Below are 15,434 nucleotides of genomic sequence, written 5' to 3'. Positions count from 1 at the left end.
TGACATGAAATGGAATTTTTCTGTAAATTGTGGAGATTTTGTACAAAGCTTTCTGGATCCAGAGGGGGTTGTGTGGGGATCTGTGTGTTCACTGTTACTGTATCATTTAGGGCAGTTTGGCCCCAGTACTGTTGTTGCTCTAGAGTAAAGTGATCTATAGTTGAGATTTTTGTGTGTAAATACTGTAACAATATCTGTTTACATTGTTTTTTTCTCCACCAGGAGCATGAATTCCTTAAACTTAACAGCGTCCCTCTGATTTTTTCTGAAAATCTGTTTAGCTCTTTCTGGCACATGCATACTTTCCTCAATATTAACTCTAACAAAGATACTCAGAGATTCTAACAAAGCACATTACCAGGTGTGCTTTGTCTGGAATTTTGGTATATTATCTGCTGCACTATTTTTTTCACTTGTTGAATGGGTTTCTTTTGGCCCCAGTATATGTTTAATGCCTTAGTCTTCTAGAATTACTAGAGGAGAAAAAAGTCAGTTAACTTCATAATGTCAATTTTAGTGTAAAGCAGACATTTAAGTTTTATAACTAGATATTCTGCTGAGAAAGTAGGATGGCAACAAAATTCTTTCAATATGAAGTATTGTAATCTTCAGAGAAGTAAAATATGTTTAATTGTGTCTCCTTTTATGTGCTTTCTTCTTCTGTTGAATTCTGCTTCCCAGGATATTTTGAGGAGATACCTTCACAATAACTTTCCCATCACAGCATAATTTAATAACTGTATTCAATTTAATGCTATGTAATTTATTTTAGTGCTCTGTACTTATAATTTCAGTATCAATAGGTACTGTATTTCACAGTTTAGCAGTCTTTGGCAAATTCTTTATATGGTATAGAATTCTACAGTAACATGTTAACAGAATTGCACACTTACTCATGGAAAGCAGTAAAACTTCAGATTCGTGTGGACTTTTCAAAAGTGTGGAAGGCAGTACAAATTTGACTCAAAGGTACGACTTTGGGTGTTCCAAGACTGTTATCTACTTTATCAGATCTGTTATAGCTTGTTTTAGAGTTATTTAAGCCAGTTTATTTTGGCAGCGTCTCCTCAAACAATTAGCAACATCATCCACCACCACTTGCATTTGGGCACCCTGCACAAAAGTTTCAGAAGAAACTGTTTTCTATGTAGGTCTTCATTAAACAGAAATAAACAAAGCTTCTGCTGTAATAGAACTTATTAGGACTGTCTTTTCAGGATGGTGAAGAAAATAGAAATTCCAGCTGAGTCTAACCAAGTCAATGATGTGTTAAATATCTTAATCTTTTGCCTGAGACAGAAAGGTTCCACACTGCTAAATACTGTGTGAATTAAAACCCACAACTCATAAATACTGACATCACTTTTCTCAGCTTCAAGAAAGGCCAGCAGTGTCACCCTGAGTTGGAGTTTGAATATTTCTGTTAATAACCAGTATTTTTTGAGCACAAATTAATATCTCAAGAAGCAAAAATTGTTGGTATCAAAACTCTTCCTCCAAAGAGTCAAAGCCCCAAGACATCTTTAAAAAGACAAACTATTCTGGAATACACAGTAGCAATTTGCTTTGTTTACCTTTCATCAGAGTATATTGTGGCTGACTGACAGATCTGGATAGAGTTCCTTTTTGCTACAAAATACATTTAAGATAACTACAGAAAGTAAATAAAAACAGATGTCTCTAAATCAGAATTGATGTACTGGATATTTCTTATGAGCCACTAGTGACCCTTGGTTTCAGATTATTTTGCATCTTAACTTAAGTTTGGCTTTCTAGATAAATTTCCCCAAAGAGAGAATTAAATACCTGTATCTGTCAGGATGAAGTTCAGAAGAGTAGTCTTTGCTCAGTTAATTCCTAGCTTGAATCCTTTGTCTGCCTTTTGGTTACAAGTTATGATTTTGTCTCTGTGGTGGACAGAAAATATTTGCCATCAGCAGGTGAGATGTGCAGGTCTGAAAAGAACATACTCTCACAACTATATGTGTTGCTGTAATTCTGACAGAAGATGGACAAGATGACTGTTTCATTGGAATAGTACCTGGAAGGCAGTGTAGCATTTTAGTGCATTTGTTTTCTAATGAGACTGAGGATAGATTGTCCTTAGTCCTGATTGTAGGTGCTGTTCTTGGCAAAATTCCTTACAATCTCTCTGAGAAGGCTGTGTAGGAGAGTTGGTGTTAAGGGAACACTGGTTCTGAAGGAAATTTTGCTGTTGGTGTGTGCTACTGTGAAGCTCTCCAGAACAGTGAGGATGTGATCATGGGTGAAACAAGTCCAGACTTTTGATGAAGGATTGCTGCAGTTGAGAGCTGGTGTTACACAGCTGGATCTCATGTTACATTCTTTCTTATTTCAAATAGTCAGTGAAACATCATATACTTCAACACCAAGAGAGTTTGTTCTGGTGAACATCAGAACATCATTTATGTGTTGATAAATGTACATAGATACATAAAATGTAATTCCATAATTTTCTCAGTTTCCTATAATTTTAAAACCAGAGTGGAAGTAAAACTTCAGATCTAATTGATAGGAGGATCCTGTGACTTCCAGTGTAGCTAGGATAATTGAGAATGAAATGAACAGTGAATGTCTGTAGCACCTGGTACAGTTAACCTAATAATACATTTGAATTTCCAGACCACTTTTTTCTTCTGAGGACAGAGTGTGTAGAATTAAAGACAACAGCCTTTGTATCTTTATGGGAATTACAGGGGAAAATACCTTAAATGTTTACAGGGTTTACTTACTCCAGTTTTGAAGGACTGAAAAGTTAGCTGTTTTTACATTTCCTTCCAATTAGCTCTATGTGTAGGCTAGACTGACATTAGCTGAAAGCCCGTTTGAGTTCTTCATTTTGTTTAGCCGACAGCAGTGTCCTGTACTTGTGTGAGTCTTTCAACTGTGAGGTGAAAAATGCACTTCTATCAGCAGAAGATAAAGGTGCTAAAGCTGTTTGATTTCACAGCGTTGAAATATAAGTGTTTCTTTAAAGTTGTACTCAGAAGTCTTGAAACTTTCTCCTTTCTTGCTGTGGTACTAGAGAAGTTCAGATCATTTAAGAGAACTGCAGAGATCATTTTGAGCCATCAGACAATTTTGTTGTACTCTTATCTGTCATTTCCTTTAGAGATAATTATTCTATTGTGAAAGATAAAAAATATTCCAAGAGTTTTTATAACTAAGAAATTAGCCCCTTGTATTTTTAAAATATATGAATAAAAAAGCTTTCAGCAAGTGGAATAATTATGGTGGTTATCTCTAAAATAAGAGTAAGAGAAGGGCTACTGACGTTTGCATGTGCTTATGCTGCTCAATTGTATCAAGTGATTGTCAGTTAAACTATATTTTTTAGGTAACCTTTAGGCATGATTCTTCAACGGTGGAAGTGCAAGATGACCATATAAAGGGTCCCTTAAAGGTAATAAATTTGGTTTATATCTTGCTAATGCTTTGAATAATGTTTTTCTTTTCAGTATATGACGTAAATGTGCATATATGGTTTGGGGTGAGAGTAGAAGGTTCAACTTACAACACAGTTAGATAAGATCAAAGCATAAAAATAATGCTACAGAGTTAGAAACAGTATATTCTTTATGTTAGCTTTTTTCTTTGTAGTTAAAGGGGATGCAGCATGGGCTGGTGTGAGCCTCTGTTCTTTTTGCCTTAAAGCTAAGAAGTATGGCTGGCACTGATTTTTAGTCACTGTTCCTTTGGAGAGCTCGGCAGGAAGATTTGATGGGAAAGCTCTTATACAAGAGAATGACATCACTCAAATTGGTTCTTGTTCCCCACCTGCTGGCAGGAAATAATCAGCTCAGTTAGTTGGCTTATTTTAAAGGAATGAAAAAAGAAGTTTGAGGGACACAAGTATATTCAAGCGAAACTCAAAAAACATTTTATGTTTGACATGGAATAGGTTAGAATTTATCTCTGTTTGTTAACACAAAAGTGTTGATTTTATTGCCTGTTTTAGAAACTTTCCAGTGCTAAGTGAGTTCTCTATTTTAGGTAGGAACTGTTGTGGAAGTGAAGAATCCAGATGGAACATACCAGGAAGCAGTTATCAACAAATTAACAGATGCAAGTTGGTATACTGTAGGTAAGAGAAAAATTTATGTATTTGAATAAAACTTAGGACTTAAAAATAAGCCTGTTGCCTGGACATGTCCTAAGCATGGTGAGAGAGATATTTTTGAGATGCTTAGGTATTCAGAGTTTTTATGAAAACTTTGAAGATAAATTATTTATTTTGGGTTTTTATAAGAAACTGCACTCTTTACAATCTAAAATTGGGACACCAAATAAAGACGTAGTGAATTGCTCTAACTGGTAACTGCTCCTTAGCTATTTAATACACTGTTGTTAAATATTCTAAAGCAAAATATGCTGTCACATGTCCTTAAAAAAAAAGCAAGGAAGTGCTTTTAAAACACAAGCTGCAACATCTACTTTTCCCCACTCCTAGACTTAGCCCTTACAACAAACAGCAGTTGTTAAAATACATGTGGCTTGTTATAATGTGGTATTTCAGATGTTCAGTAATACACTACATGCTCTCTAGCAAATAGAGGACGGAGATTTCTTTTAATTTACGTACAGGAAATGTATTAATTCTTGAGGAATTACATATCCTCTCCTGGGCATGTATGGGAAGATGAAGACTAGATCTTGAAAGAACTTTAGCAAGACTTAGTTCTTTGGAGATAGGGGTTGCTGTTAATCAAGTGATGTTGAACAACTAGGGAAAGACTTTATTTTCCCTAGTCATAGTCATTTCAGAAGGCATAAAGCTCTAAATTTAGGTAAGACCTTACAGATGAGTGTTGAAGAAAATATGTTTGTTTTCCTGTTGGAGAAGTAGAATCTATTAGTAAAGATGAGACTGGGTTAAGATGGGATGAAACATAAGATACAAAGTCAAGAATTAACATAGATAGTATTTTGGTAATTAATACAGAAGTGGATCAGATATGAGAGCTTTTTAAGAAGCAAATGGTATAGCTGGTGTTAGAACTGTGTTGCATGTCTATGTTTCTGAAGAAGTGTGAGGTTAGCAGTTCAGCAAGAAGAATATGACAGGAATCCATGCAGATTAAATTTTGAAGGTAGATGTCACAGAGATGCAGTCAAAGGAGATGTCTATTAAAAATCCTGAACTTGGGAAATAGGAAGAAGTATGGGTTTCAGTCTCAGCTCTTGTGTTTTGTAGATAAAAGCAGACACAAGCATGTTGACCTTGCAGAATGGGTAAAAGCAGCACAGCTGCTGGCAGTGTATTGCACTTCGATAGAGAATTGACTCTAGATGTGGATGATTAGAATGGTCTTTGTCAAGAGGGTGAGGGGAATGAGATGAAAATTACCTTTACTGACAGTGATGACTTTGCAGATCTGAGTGAGAGTCCCACTGTAAGATATAGTTGCCATTTACCAGATTCTAGAATTGCCACATTTCCTAACTAGCAGTTATCTAATGTTGTCCTGGCACTTGCTGAGAAGCATCTAATTATTTGCACTGTTAATGATTTTGTGAATAAAATTGCTATGATTTGGTCCAAAACTTTGTGAAGGCATGGATCCATTTGAAGTAGTACCTTTGCAAAAGTTACTTAAGACCAGATATGCCATTGCAGCAGTATCTGGAGAGGAATAACACTTTGAGGGCTGCTTGAGACCTCTTTTTTTATGAGACCATGCTTCAGTGAGCCCACACTGAAGTATGGGCAAAGTTGCTTTGAGCATCCCTGTGTGTCTTGTATTCATAAGGTGTTGTCTGAATAGAAATTGTACATCAATTTGCTTACATGTTTTTTTTTAGTGCTACTGCTTTCCTACCAAAGAACAACAAAAAACAAATATTTTTTTTATAAAAATCCAACTAGTACAGTCTTTTAAAATTAGTGTAGCACTATGTATGGAGATATATATATATATATATGTATATGCATAAAACTTGTAAATATAATAGGCCTACATCTATAAATATCTATGTCTATATACACACATGCACATACATACATACATACTTAAGTGTCCTTACTTTTGCCTGCCCTGTAAAAAATCCTCAAAGAGCTCAAGGTATTTTTGTCCTGGTAACTAGATACTGTTTTGTCATTCATATAAATGTCTCTTAAAGTCTGTGTTTACTATGAGGGAGGGGAAGAAAATTGCAGAATTATCTGCTTTACTAAAAATGCAGAGCTATGCACATTCAAAAGTAATCTTATCCTCTTCTGCACTTTTTTGTCATTACAATGCTTTTCCACAGAATTCAAAGTGGTTTTGGTTGCATTAAGTTGTCTCTTTTCTTCCCTGGCTTTTCTCTTGCAGTTTCAGAATATGTGATTTTAAATACATTACACTCCTGGTTGCCTGCTCAGTAGATGGTTTTCAGGATGTTCCAATAGATCAGAATGTCATACTCATTAAGCCATATGTGCCATGCTGGCCACATAAGTCTTTCAGGGCGGTCAAGCTTTTCCTCTGAAAGTATTCATGTTATGGAACAAGATTAAGATTCCGTCTGGCAGGGAAGAGGCCACAAGTAGATTACCACATAGGACACATTATGTGGCTACCTGCCTAGCTCTGAATAGGTTTACCTCTGCTGTAGGCAGCTTATCTCTTGAAGTGGATAGATTTTTTTTTTATCTCTCATTATGTAAGGAGACTGTTTTGTTAATTAACACAAACTGGATTAGGAACCTGCTGACTTCTACTTCACTTAAACAAAGGGGGGCTTAATTATGTGTTGACCGTTTGAGATGCAGTTCCAGATCTGCAATGTTTGTGTGCACTTCTGGCCATTGATACTTTTCAACAAGTGTTGAAGGAGAGATGTGCATCTCCAGCTGATACTTTATCACAGTTGAACAGTGTTCAACAATTACTGTAGTCTATAATACAAGCTGGGGAATTGTCTTTACAAGAGGAAGTTTCTTCATCAAGAATACTCAATTTTACATGGGGGTGAGAAATTCTCAGAACTAGATAAAAGATTCTTTAATATCAAGTAAATATTAGTCAAGAATTTTGATGTACCTTGTTTCTTTTTGTATATTTTTCTTTGAGTTAGTAAACGTTGAAGAGTAGAGCACTCTCCATCTGAAAACAAGAAATGGCTAAAATTAATCTCTCCAATCTTGCTGGTCAACAGCCATTTTCCTAACACTGTTACTTTGATCTCTTGATGGATAGAAGAGGATGTTTAAATGAAGGTGAAAGAGGCATGTTAAGAAGTTGCTGAAACTTTTTTTTTAAATGTAATATTTTAATGTTATCTTGGCGTTGTTTCTGTGCCCACAAAAGTCTTCAAGGTCACTGCTGTGAGGAAGCAAGAATATAGTTATTATTACTGCTCAAGTGGGGAGAAGATACATGTTCTTGTCTCACTGAACTCCTAGTGCAAAGCCTAGTTAAAATTTATCACCAGGTTTTCATCTGTTAAGTACCTGCAGAAGACTTGACAAAATTTTCCCTTTTATATGACCAGTTAATTAGGTTCTGAAGACCCCACCTTAAATGTGTGCAGTGCATGTCAGGATTCTAAAGGACAATGTATGTAGCTGAATGAACTGTATTATGAACTTGTTTCCAGTTGACCTAGTGATAGCAGAGAAAGCAAAAAGTTTAGAAGCTGGGAGCACCACAGTTCTGTCAGCAGAGCTGGTTTTGATGATGATTGTCAGCACTTGGACTATTGTCTTCCTTGGGATGATACCACTGTTGTTCTGTAGCACAGTTGCATGAAGTCAGTAGAGAAAGACATTGAACTTCCATACAACGTTAAATTGCAGCTTTTTTTCTACAAATACCCCTTTATGTTTCTCTGTGGTGAGCAGAGCTTCCACTTGAATATCACAGGAGTTGTGTAAATAAATTCTTTAAAAATCATAAATGTTAGAAAAGTAGTCTTTGGATGTTAGAAAAACGTTAGGAAAAAATAGCTTTTGAATTTTAGTGTGCTAAATTTAATTTCATGACATCATGAATTGTCTGCTCAACTATAGATTACTCAAGGTATGCAAGTGTAAAGTAGCTATGGTGGGAGAGTAGCTTATGTATTTTTATTTGTATTTGGTCGATATGTGAAATGCTTTACTGGATCTGCAGCATTATCTGGGCATAGGTTTTTTCTAAGAATTGACTACAGGAATATATATCCCATTCTTTCTGACATGTAAATGAATTGCTTATTAATATCCTGAGTTAAAAAGCAGTGTTTTCTTTCCTCGCTTCTTATCTGGTGACAGTATTTGATGATGGTGATGAGAAGACTCTGAGACGCTCTTCCCTGTGTTTAAAAGGAGAAAGACATTTTGCTGAGAGTGAGGTAATTGAAGAGTTTTCTATATTACAACTTTTTATTTAGAAAAATTGTAAAGTGATACTTTTATTACCTCAGTTCTTAGTATGTTATGTGTATCCATGCTACTAAAAATGGGAGTTATGCAAAGTGCAGTCCACGGGGTCTGGCTTATTCTTTTTTAAAAACAAGAAATACAGTTAGATTTCACCAAACTGTGTATATTAGGAAAAAAACCAGCATTTTATCTTTTTCATTTTTATATTATTGGTGGTTTGTAGATTGTAGATCACACAGCTACTTTGCATTGTATAAAAATTATCTGTAACTATTAGTCATGAAAAAAAATCACAGTATACTTGTAACATAAAAAGTAATATAAATTGTAACATAATTTGTAACATGGTCTTCTGCATTTTTGATGGTTGAAGCCAGTTTGTAATAATTGATGAAACATAAATGCTTTTCTTTTAAATGGCCAATAATAAGTTGTTGTTACTTGTTTATTTTACAACAGCTACCAGTATTTTGAAGCTGGCTCATGTCTTAGAGGTGACTTGCACATTAAAGTGTGCAGACATTTGTAGTGCATTCCAAATAACTGGAATTTTAGAACGAGGGTTATTCTTTCATATTATGTAAGACAATCTGGACGGATGGGCAGATTTATGTAAACGTGTTTGTTGATTGGATAGCTACTGAAGATGGGGTTTTTGCTCTATATAAGTGTGCTTTACTGCACTCAGCTGAGTTTGTTGTTTGTGTGCTGCATTCTTGGGAAGGTTCGGGTATCTTCTAGAATTCTAAATCAGGTTTAAACATATGTAAAAGTGGGATCCTAATTAGATGCCTAAATCTAGATTCAGATAGAAATGCTATAATTTTAAAGGTTGTGGTATTCCTTCAATTAGTTCTTTGTTATTAATTATCAGCACAGCTGAAGATTAGATTCTTCCGTTCCATATATACTATTTTAATAAGGTTTCAGGAGTATTTCCTCAGAGTTCATGGGTTGAAAATTTTGGTCTACTTATTTATACTTTGTGACCTGTTTGGCTGAATGAGAGTAATTTGGATTATTTTGTCAGATTCAAAGAAACCTTACATTCAGATGACTGGTACTTCTTATTTTATCATCTTTTTTATCATCTAAGCTTTTGATATTTTGCCAGAAGTCACTGATTTGCAGTTCACTGTCACCAGCTCTGAATGAAACATGTTGTACATTTCTAATAATTACCTTATGTGATTGTACAGCTACTCAGCAGGGAAAATTGCATCTCAGATTTCTTTTGTAATTAGGCCAGTGCCCCACAATTGTCTTGTGCTAATATTGCTTCCCAAGTGTGTGGTGTAGTATCTTTTAGGATGTCCACCACACTCAGAAGTAGTCATGCATTTATTTTTAGATTCTAAAAAGACAGTTTTATTGGCCCTGAGTCTAATTCTCTCTGAGACAGAGTACTTTTGAGATGCTTGTTGGTGTTACACATTGAAAAATACGTACATGACAAAGAAGTTGAAGTCAGAGGACTATATTTAGTTTGGAAGGCTTTCTGCCTTCTTTCAAAGAACAATAAAAAGTACCTGTACAAAAAATTATTGTGTACCAGGAGCCTGGAATGGTTATCATTTAAACAGGTAACAGCAGGCTTAAGGAGAGAGGATATTGCATGTCTGTGAATTCCTTCTGTTGAAGGGAACTTTTCCTCCTGAAGAGGGAAAGTTCTTTCTCTCCCTCTCTTTTTGTTTTGATGCTGATAAAGCATCAATTAGCACTCTCCCAATTATCAATATAGCAGCCTCTTTAAAATTGTTTTAGAATCTCTCTCACATATCAAAGTAGGAATTACAAACAAAAAATACAATTAAGTTGTCATGTTTGCTCCTGTTGAGTGATCTTGCTGTTTCATTTCAAAGGAGACCTTTGTTTTTTTTTAAGTAGATGATTTAGTCTAATGATAGGATAGGCAGAAAATTAATCTGGTAGAGATGGAATATGCAAGGTGAGAAGAATACCTGACACTTATTTTTCTGTGTTTTGATGGTCCAAAGGCAGGACTTCTGGGAAGAATTGTCTGTGTGTATTCGACAAAAGTTAATTATTCAGAGGTGCAGAGAAAGTGTTGAAAAAAACCTGCAAAACAAAACACATTCCTTTTTTAAAATCTAAGCATGGCATGTATGATATACTTCTGTGTTTCTTTTTTAATGAGAAAGTCTATTGACAAAAATTGTTTCAGTGAAGCAGGTGGTTTGGAGAATAACTTAGGCCAGATTTTTCTTATGTATATGCATATGTATTTTTTCATTTCAACAGACTTTGGATCAGCTTCCACTCACCAATCCTGAACACTTTGGGACTCCTGTTATAGGAAAGAAAACAAACAGAGGAAGGAGATCCAATCATATGTAAGCTAAATATTTTGATAGCTGTGGTGTGTCTAATCAATTCCGAAGCTTTCAGTGTGTGTCAAGTTTTATTATTTGTATGTTCAGGCTTCCCTTATTAAAAAAAATATAAATGGGAGGTTGGATGAAAAATGTTGTTTAGCACTCAATTTGAAAGTCAAGTTCATGTCTATTATTGCATGCAAGCATTTCAAGTCTTTGTGTAATTAATATTTAAAACAGTACCAGGTATAGGCAAGAGCTTTTTCTTGGTTAAAAAAAAAAAAAAGGTGGCATCCCAAATCGAAATGTTAAATTATATTGACAAACACCTCTGCAGTGTTGTAAATGTGTTGGACTCAAGCAAAAATAATTACAATGCAGTCTTTGTCCAGCTGATAGGAAGTCTTTGTGGAAGGTCCCAGAATCCTCCTATAGACCTTTAGTTTCTCAATACAGGGTCTCTGAAGGGCTTTTAGAAATAGGTAAACAATATTACTGAATTACAGAATTGTCAGGTTGGAAGGGACCACAGTGAGGCATCTGCTCCAACCTCCCTGTTCAAGCAGGGTCATCCCAGAGCACTTGGCACAGGATTGTGTCCAGACAATTCTTGAACATCTCCACTGAGGGAAACTCCACAACTCTCTGGGCAATGTGTTCCAGGGCTCTGTCACCTGCATGGCGAAGAAGTTCTTCCTCATATCCAGGTGGAACTTCCTGTGCAGCAGTTTCTTCCCACTGCTTCTTAGTATGGTTTGCAACAAAGCTTACTGATATAAAAACAAAATTCAAGACTTCTTAGGCACCAAAGTTATTGGTAGCTGTGGTCCTGATACACCAGTGTTACCTAGTCCGGTGCCTATTCTTCATTGTTTGTGGGTGAGTTGTGAGGGTTTTGTGTGTGTATTTATATGGGGATTTTTTTGCTTATTTGCTTAAAATTTTTAGGTATAATGGTTTTCATGCTTGGTTGGGTTACCTTTTTGCATTTTTTATTAGCTTGAAATAAATATTGCCCTGTATATGTGGAGGAGCTATTACTCAGAAAATTGTTGAGGTACTAATTTGTAAGGTAGTGAAGGAGAAAGCTGAAAAAAGCTGGCATTACCACAGAAAATGTGATTGTAGCATCCTTGGTGTCTCTGACTGGGTTGTGCGGGATATTATTATGTCAGAAGCAACACACTTGTCTTTATCTTATAGTTAATCCTGAGTTAACCGAGTTTAGAGAGACTTATGCCAGTATCTGTGCAATTTGAGTTAGGAAGTAGTCTCTCCAAAATAGTTCTGGCTTTCTCTTTAGTCTTTGACTTTTTTCTCATCCCACAAGAGATTATTGAGCTCCAGAAAGCAGCCTGAAAGACTTCCATATATTCTAAAAGAAACCATTACTTTAAAAAAAAAAGTGTGGGTAAAAAAAATAAACCAAAGCAATGCTAAACCAAAACAATTATCATCACTAGAAATAACATAAATTTAAGGTGGACAGAGATAAGGAAATTCTTCTTAAACTGTACATCAGTTGCCTTCTGTTACACAAATTGCAACTGAGTTTTTTGTTAATACTGAATTTTGTACTCAAAAGCAGTTATGTGACAAATGGAAGATAGCTTTTAAAGTAATGGTGGTTGTGCTCATCGAAGATGCTGCGTATTTTCTGAGGATTAACCTTTGAAGTGACTATAAAGAAAAGATACATAGAGAGCATTAAGCTGGAGTTCGGGGGTGCTTTTTTGGTTGCAAGTAATTTTAGACTCATATGGTTAAAACCAGGTGCAACTTTGTACTCAAACAGTCAAAACAATGAGCCAGAACCCTTTTAAATGAAAATGCATTTGCACCTTGGCCCATCTGCTTACATTCCAACACTTCATTCCATGTGAAATTGAAACAGTCATAGAAATGCTTCGCTACACATCTTTAAAGAGCTGTTTAAGGATAAGTAGACTTTCTCTTTGCTATTCATCTTTATATCTCATGTTTTTTCTTCAGATTTGTCCTTTCTCAAAATAGCTTTCCATTCTATGTGGTTGTTAAATTAAAAGCATAGAGAGATTAAGAGGGAAAACCAAAACAGTTTAGCTTAACACTGGTCTAAAACTACAACTGCAGAATTATTTTTAAAGAGTGTTTGTGTAGGGCAGAGTGGTTTCACTTTGAATACCCTGACAATGCATTTCTCTTCCTCCATATGGGTGCATGGTGGTGTTTTGTTTGGGTTTTGCATGTATTTCTAGTAAATATGCATTTCTGAGTTCGTAATGTTTGAATTGTTACCATGATATAATTATGAATACTTTATTCATTTTAATGCTGATACACCTAACAGGCAATTCAAGTCAGTATTATTTATGCCTCTTTGATAATTAGCTTTGGATCTCCTGTAATTATAATAAGCAAGTTCTGAATAGTTGACTGTTAAGTCTCCTTCTGTTTTTTAGTCCTGAAGAAGAATCTTCATCCTCTTCCAGCGATGAAGATGAAGATGATAGGAAACAAAGTGACGAGTTACTAGGAAAAGTTGTGTGCGTGGACTGCTTCAGTGTGGATAAAAAGAAAGCTCTGTGGTTTCCAGCCTTGGTAAGAGTCTCATCTTTATTATAATTTTGTACAGCATTTTCTAGGCATAGAAGAAAGGTGGGAGTTTATTTTTTTTTTTTTCTGGTGGTTTTTTTTTTTTTTTTTAATTAAAATTACTATGTCTTTTCAAATTAGACTGTATAACAGTCAAAGGAAGTATGTCTACGTATGTGTGTTAAAAACAAGGGATTGCTAACATGGCCATAGTTTTTCCAAACAGCCAGAGCTTGTTGACCTAATTCTAGCTCAGCAATGTGTTCTGTACTATTGGACTAGAATTTCAGGCTATTTTTTCCTAGGCTATTGCTTGTCAATTTTCCTAATTACTGAGTTTTATCAAGGAAGGAAATATAAAGTACAGAGGGAAGGGAAGTTTAGTGATTACACAGACATGATTTTTCAACATTCAATATAAACACAATGGATAATAAAATAATTTCTTTTCCTTGGTCACTAGGGTAGAGAGTGGAAAATTGACAATAAATTTACTTGAAAATGAAATTGTAGCCTTTTAGTACTAGTGGGTTTTTTTCTTCCTTTATTCTGTCTTAAAGACATTTTTTTAAGAAACAAACTTCTGAAAAAATATCACAGCTAGTCTAGTAGTGACCGCATGTAGACTCACTGATTGATTTTGAAATTAATATATTTCTATATGTGGTACCTTCTAGTACCATGCTTTGTAATTTTTATTTTATTTTTAATTGTAAATATTTGATTAATTCTTCTTGGCAATGAAAGCTTAACACATTTTTCTAATTTTAGGGAGACTTGTGCTCTGCTTTTGAAACTATGCCATACAGTGCCATTTAACTCCTCTTAGTATGTGCAGTAGCTCTCAATTTCAGCTTTCTGCTCATCACCTGCTGTGTCTTGTAATGCAGCCCAGCAGCTTTCCAGTAGGAATTCTTTTGAGGAAGTTTGTGAAGAGGAGGAGTCCCTGAAGTCTTCTTTACAAGGGAAAGGGCAGAATGTACAGCAAGGAGATACCATGTTTAGAGCAGATAGCTTTATGAGAAGTTTTCAGTGATAAACGAGAAATTGAGACGTTTCTTTGCTGAAAGCTGTCATCAAGATGGTGCAGTATCAGCTGCTTCACAGTTCACTCAGGAGTGGTCAGTGAAAGTGGCTTCAGCAGTTTTATGTCACACTGCTGGGTTTGCCTTTCTGGTCATGACCATGACATGCAAGTTTCCATGGCATGCTCTCTGGGAGGGATTGGGCTTGCTTGTGACTCCTGTAGTGGTGCTCAGGACAGCCCTGGGTCAGACCTTGAAGAGGAGCTGAATTGTTGCTTCCGGTCCAAATATACGCAATCATTTCTTTGCCTTTCTTTTGAAGATTGGAATAGCTTCTTCTTCATGGAAAGCTTCCTGCAACAAATGAAAAGCAGTAGGGGGATAAAGTTTGAGAGTGAAGCTTGTTAACTCTGAAATAGCTTATCCTAGATTAACTCTTACTTTAGTAATCAGGTTTATAGCTCTGCAAACAAACATCGTACTGCATTTAACCAGAAAAGCTGTGCCAAAGGATAGATTTATACCTCAAATAGCTGCCTTTTTTGGTTTGGCTTGGTTTCCTTTGTTATAATCCCCTCCCCAATAGCCATCCTTTTTGGGTTTTTTTACCTTTTAAGCAGGTTCTTACCTCTACTGTATCAAAAAAGTAATCTTATCTTATTACTGATAGATTTTGCATTAACTTTGTATTATGGTAATTACCTGAATAATGGAATGAAAATTCAGGTTTAATGTGCTGAAGAATGTGTATCTCAGCATTATGTCTTATTAATGATACTATGTATAGGTACTTTGTGTATAAGCACAGAGGCCATTGTGCAAGTTTATTATGCAAAAACAAGGGATTAGTCTAAACCTTTACAGCAAGTAGCAATTAAGGTTAGTAGTGAAAACCAAATACTTTGGATATCAGGCCTATAACCTTAATAATCTTATCAGATATATTAAGATTATTATTAAGATTTCACTTACAAATTTAAAACTGTAGAAGGGTAAATTTGGTAAAAATTATTCTGAGGACTCATTGATTGACTACATTGTTTTAATCCTGCATACATGTTTGGGTTGGTGGGGATTTTGTTTGTCTGCTTGGTTTTGTTAGTCTGTGGGCAAGGGGTGAGTACAATGACT

The 15,434-nt window shown here is 35.4% G+C and overlaps 1 protein-coding gene across 2 annotated transcripts in view; it reads left to right on the top strand.

Annotated features, from left to right (window-relative positions):
- The window catches only part of ARID4B (AT-rich interaction domain 4B), an 85,457-nt gene that overhangs the window by 31,527 nt on the left and 38,496 nt on the right, over positions 1 to 15,434 (top strand). For both annotated transcript variants that reach the window (XM_083857982.1, XM_083857981.1), the window contains exons 4-8: positions 3,359 to 3,424; positions 4,015 to 4,105; positions 8,258 to 8,337; positions 10,631 to 10,722; positions 13,146 to 13,284. In XM_083857982.1, the coding sequence (XP_083714108.1) occupies positions 3,359 to 3,424; positions 4,015 to 4,105; positions 8,258 to 8,337; positions 10,631 to 10,722; positions 13,146 to 13,284 (468 nt within the window). The remainder of the gene's footprint in view (positions 1 to 3,358; positions 3,425 to 4,014; positions 4,106 to 8,257; positions 8,338 to 10,630; positions 10,723 to 13,145; positions 13,285 to 15,434) is intronic.

Source organism: Zosterops lateralis (assembly GCF_965231275.1).
Source record: "Zosterops lateralis genome assembly, chromosome: 3".
Lineage (NCBI taxonomy): Eukaryota > Metazoa > Chordata > Aves > Passeriformes > Zosteropidae > Zosterops > Zosterops lateralis.
The sequence above is the reverse complement of the archived record's forward strand: the minus strand, read 5'-3'. Positions and strand labels throughout refer to the sequence as shown.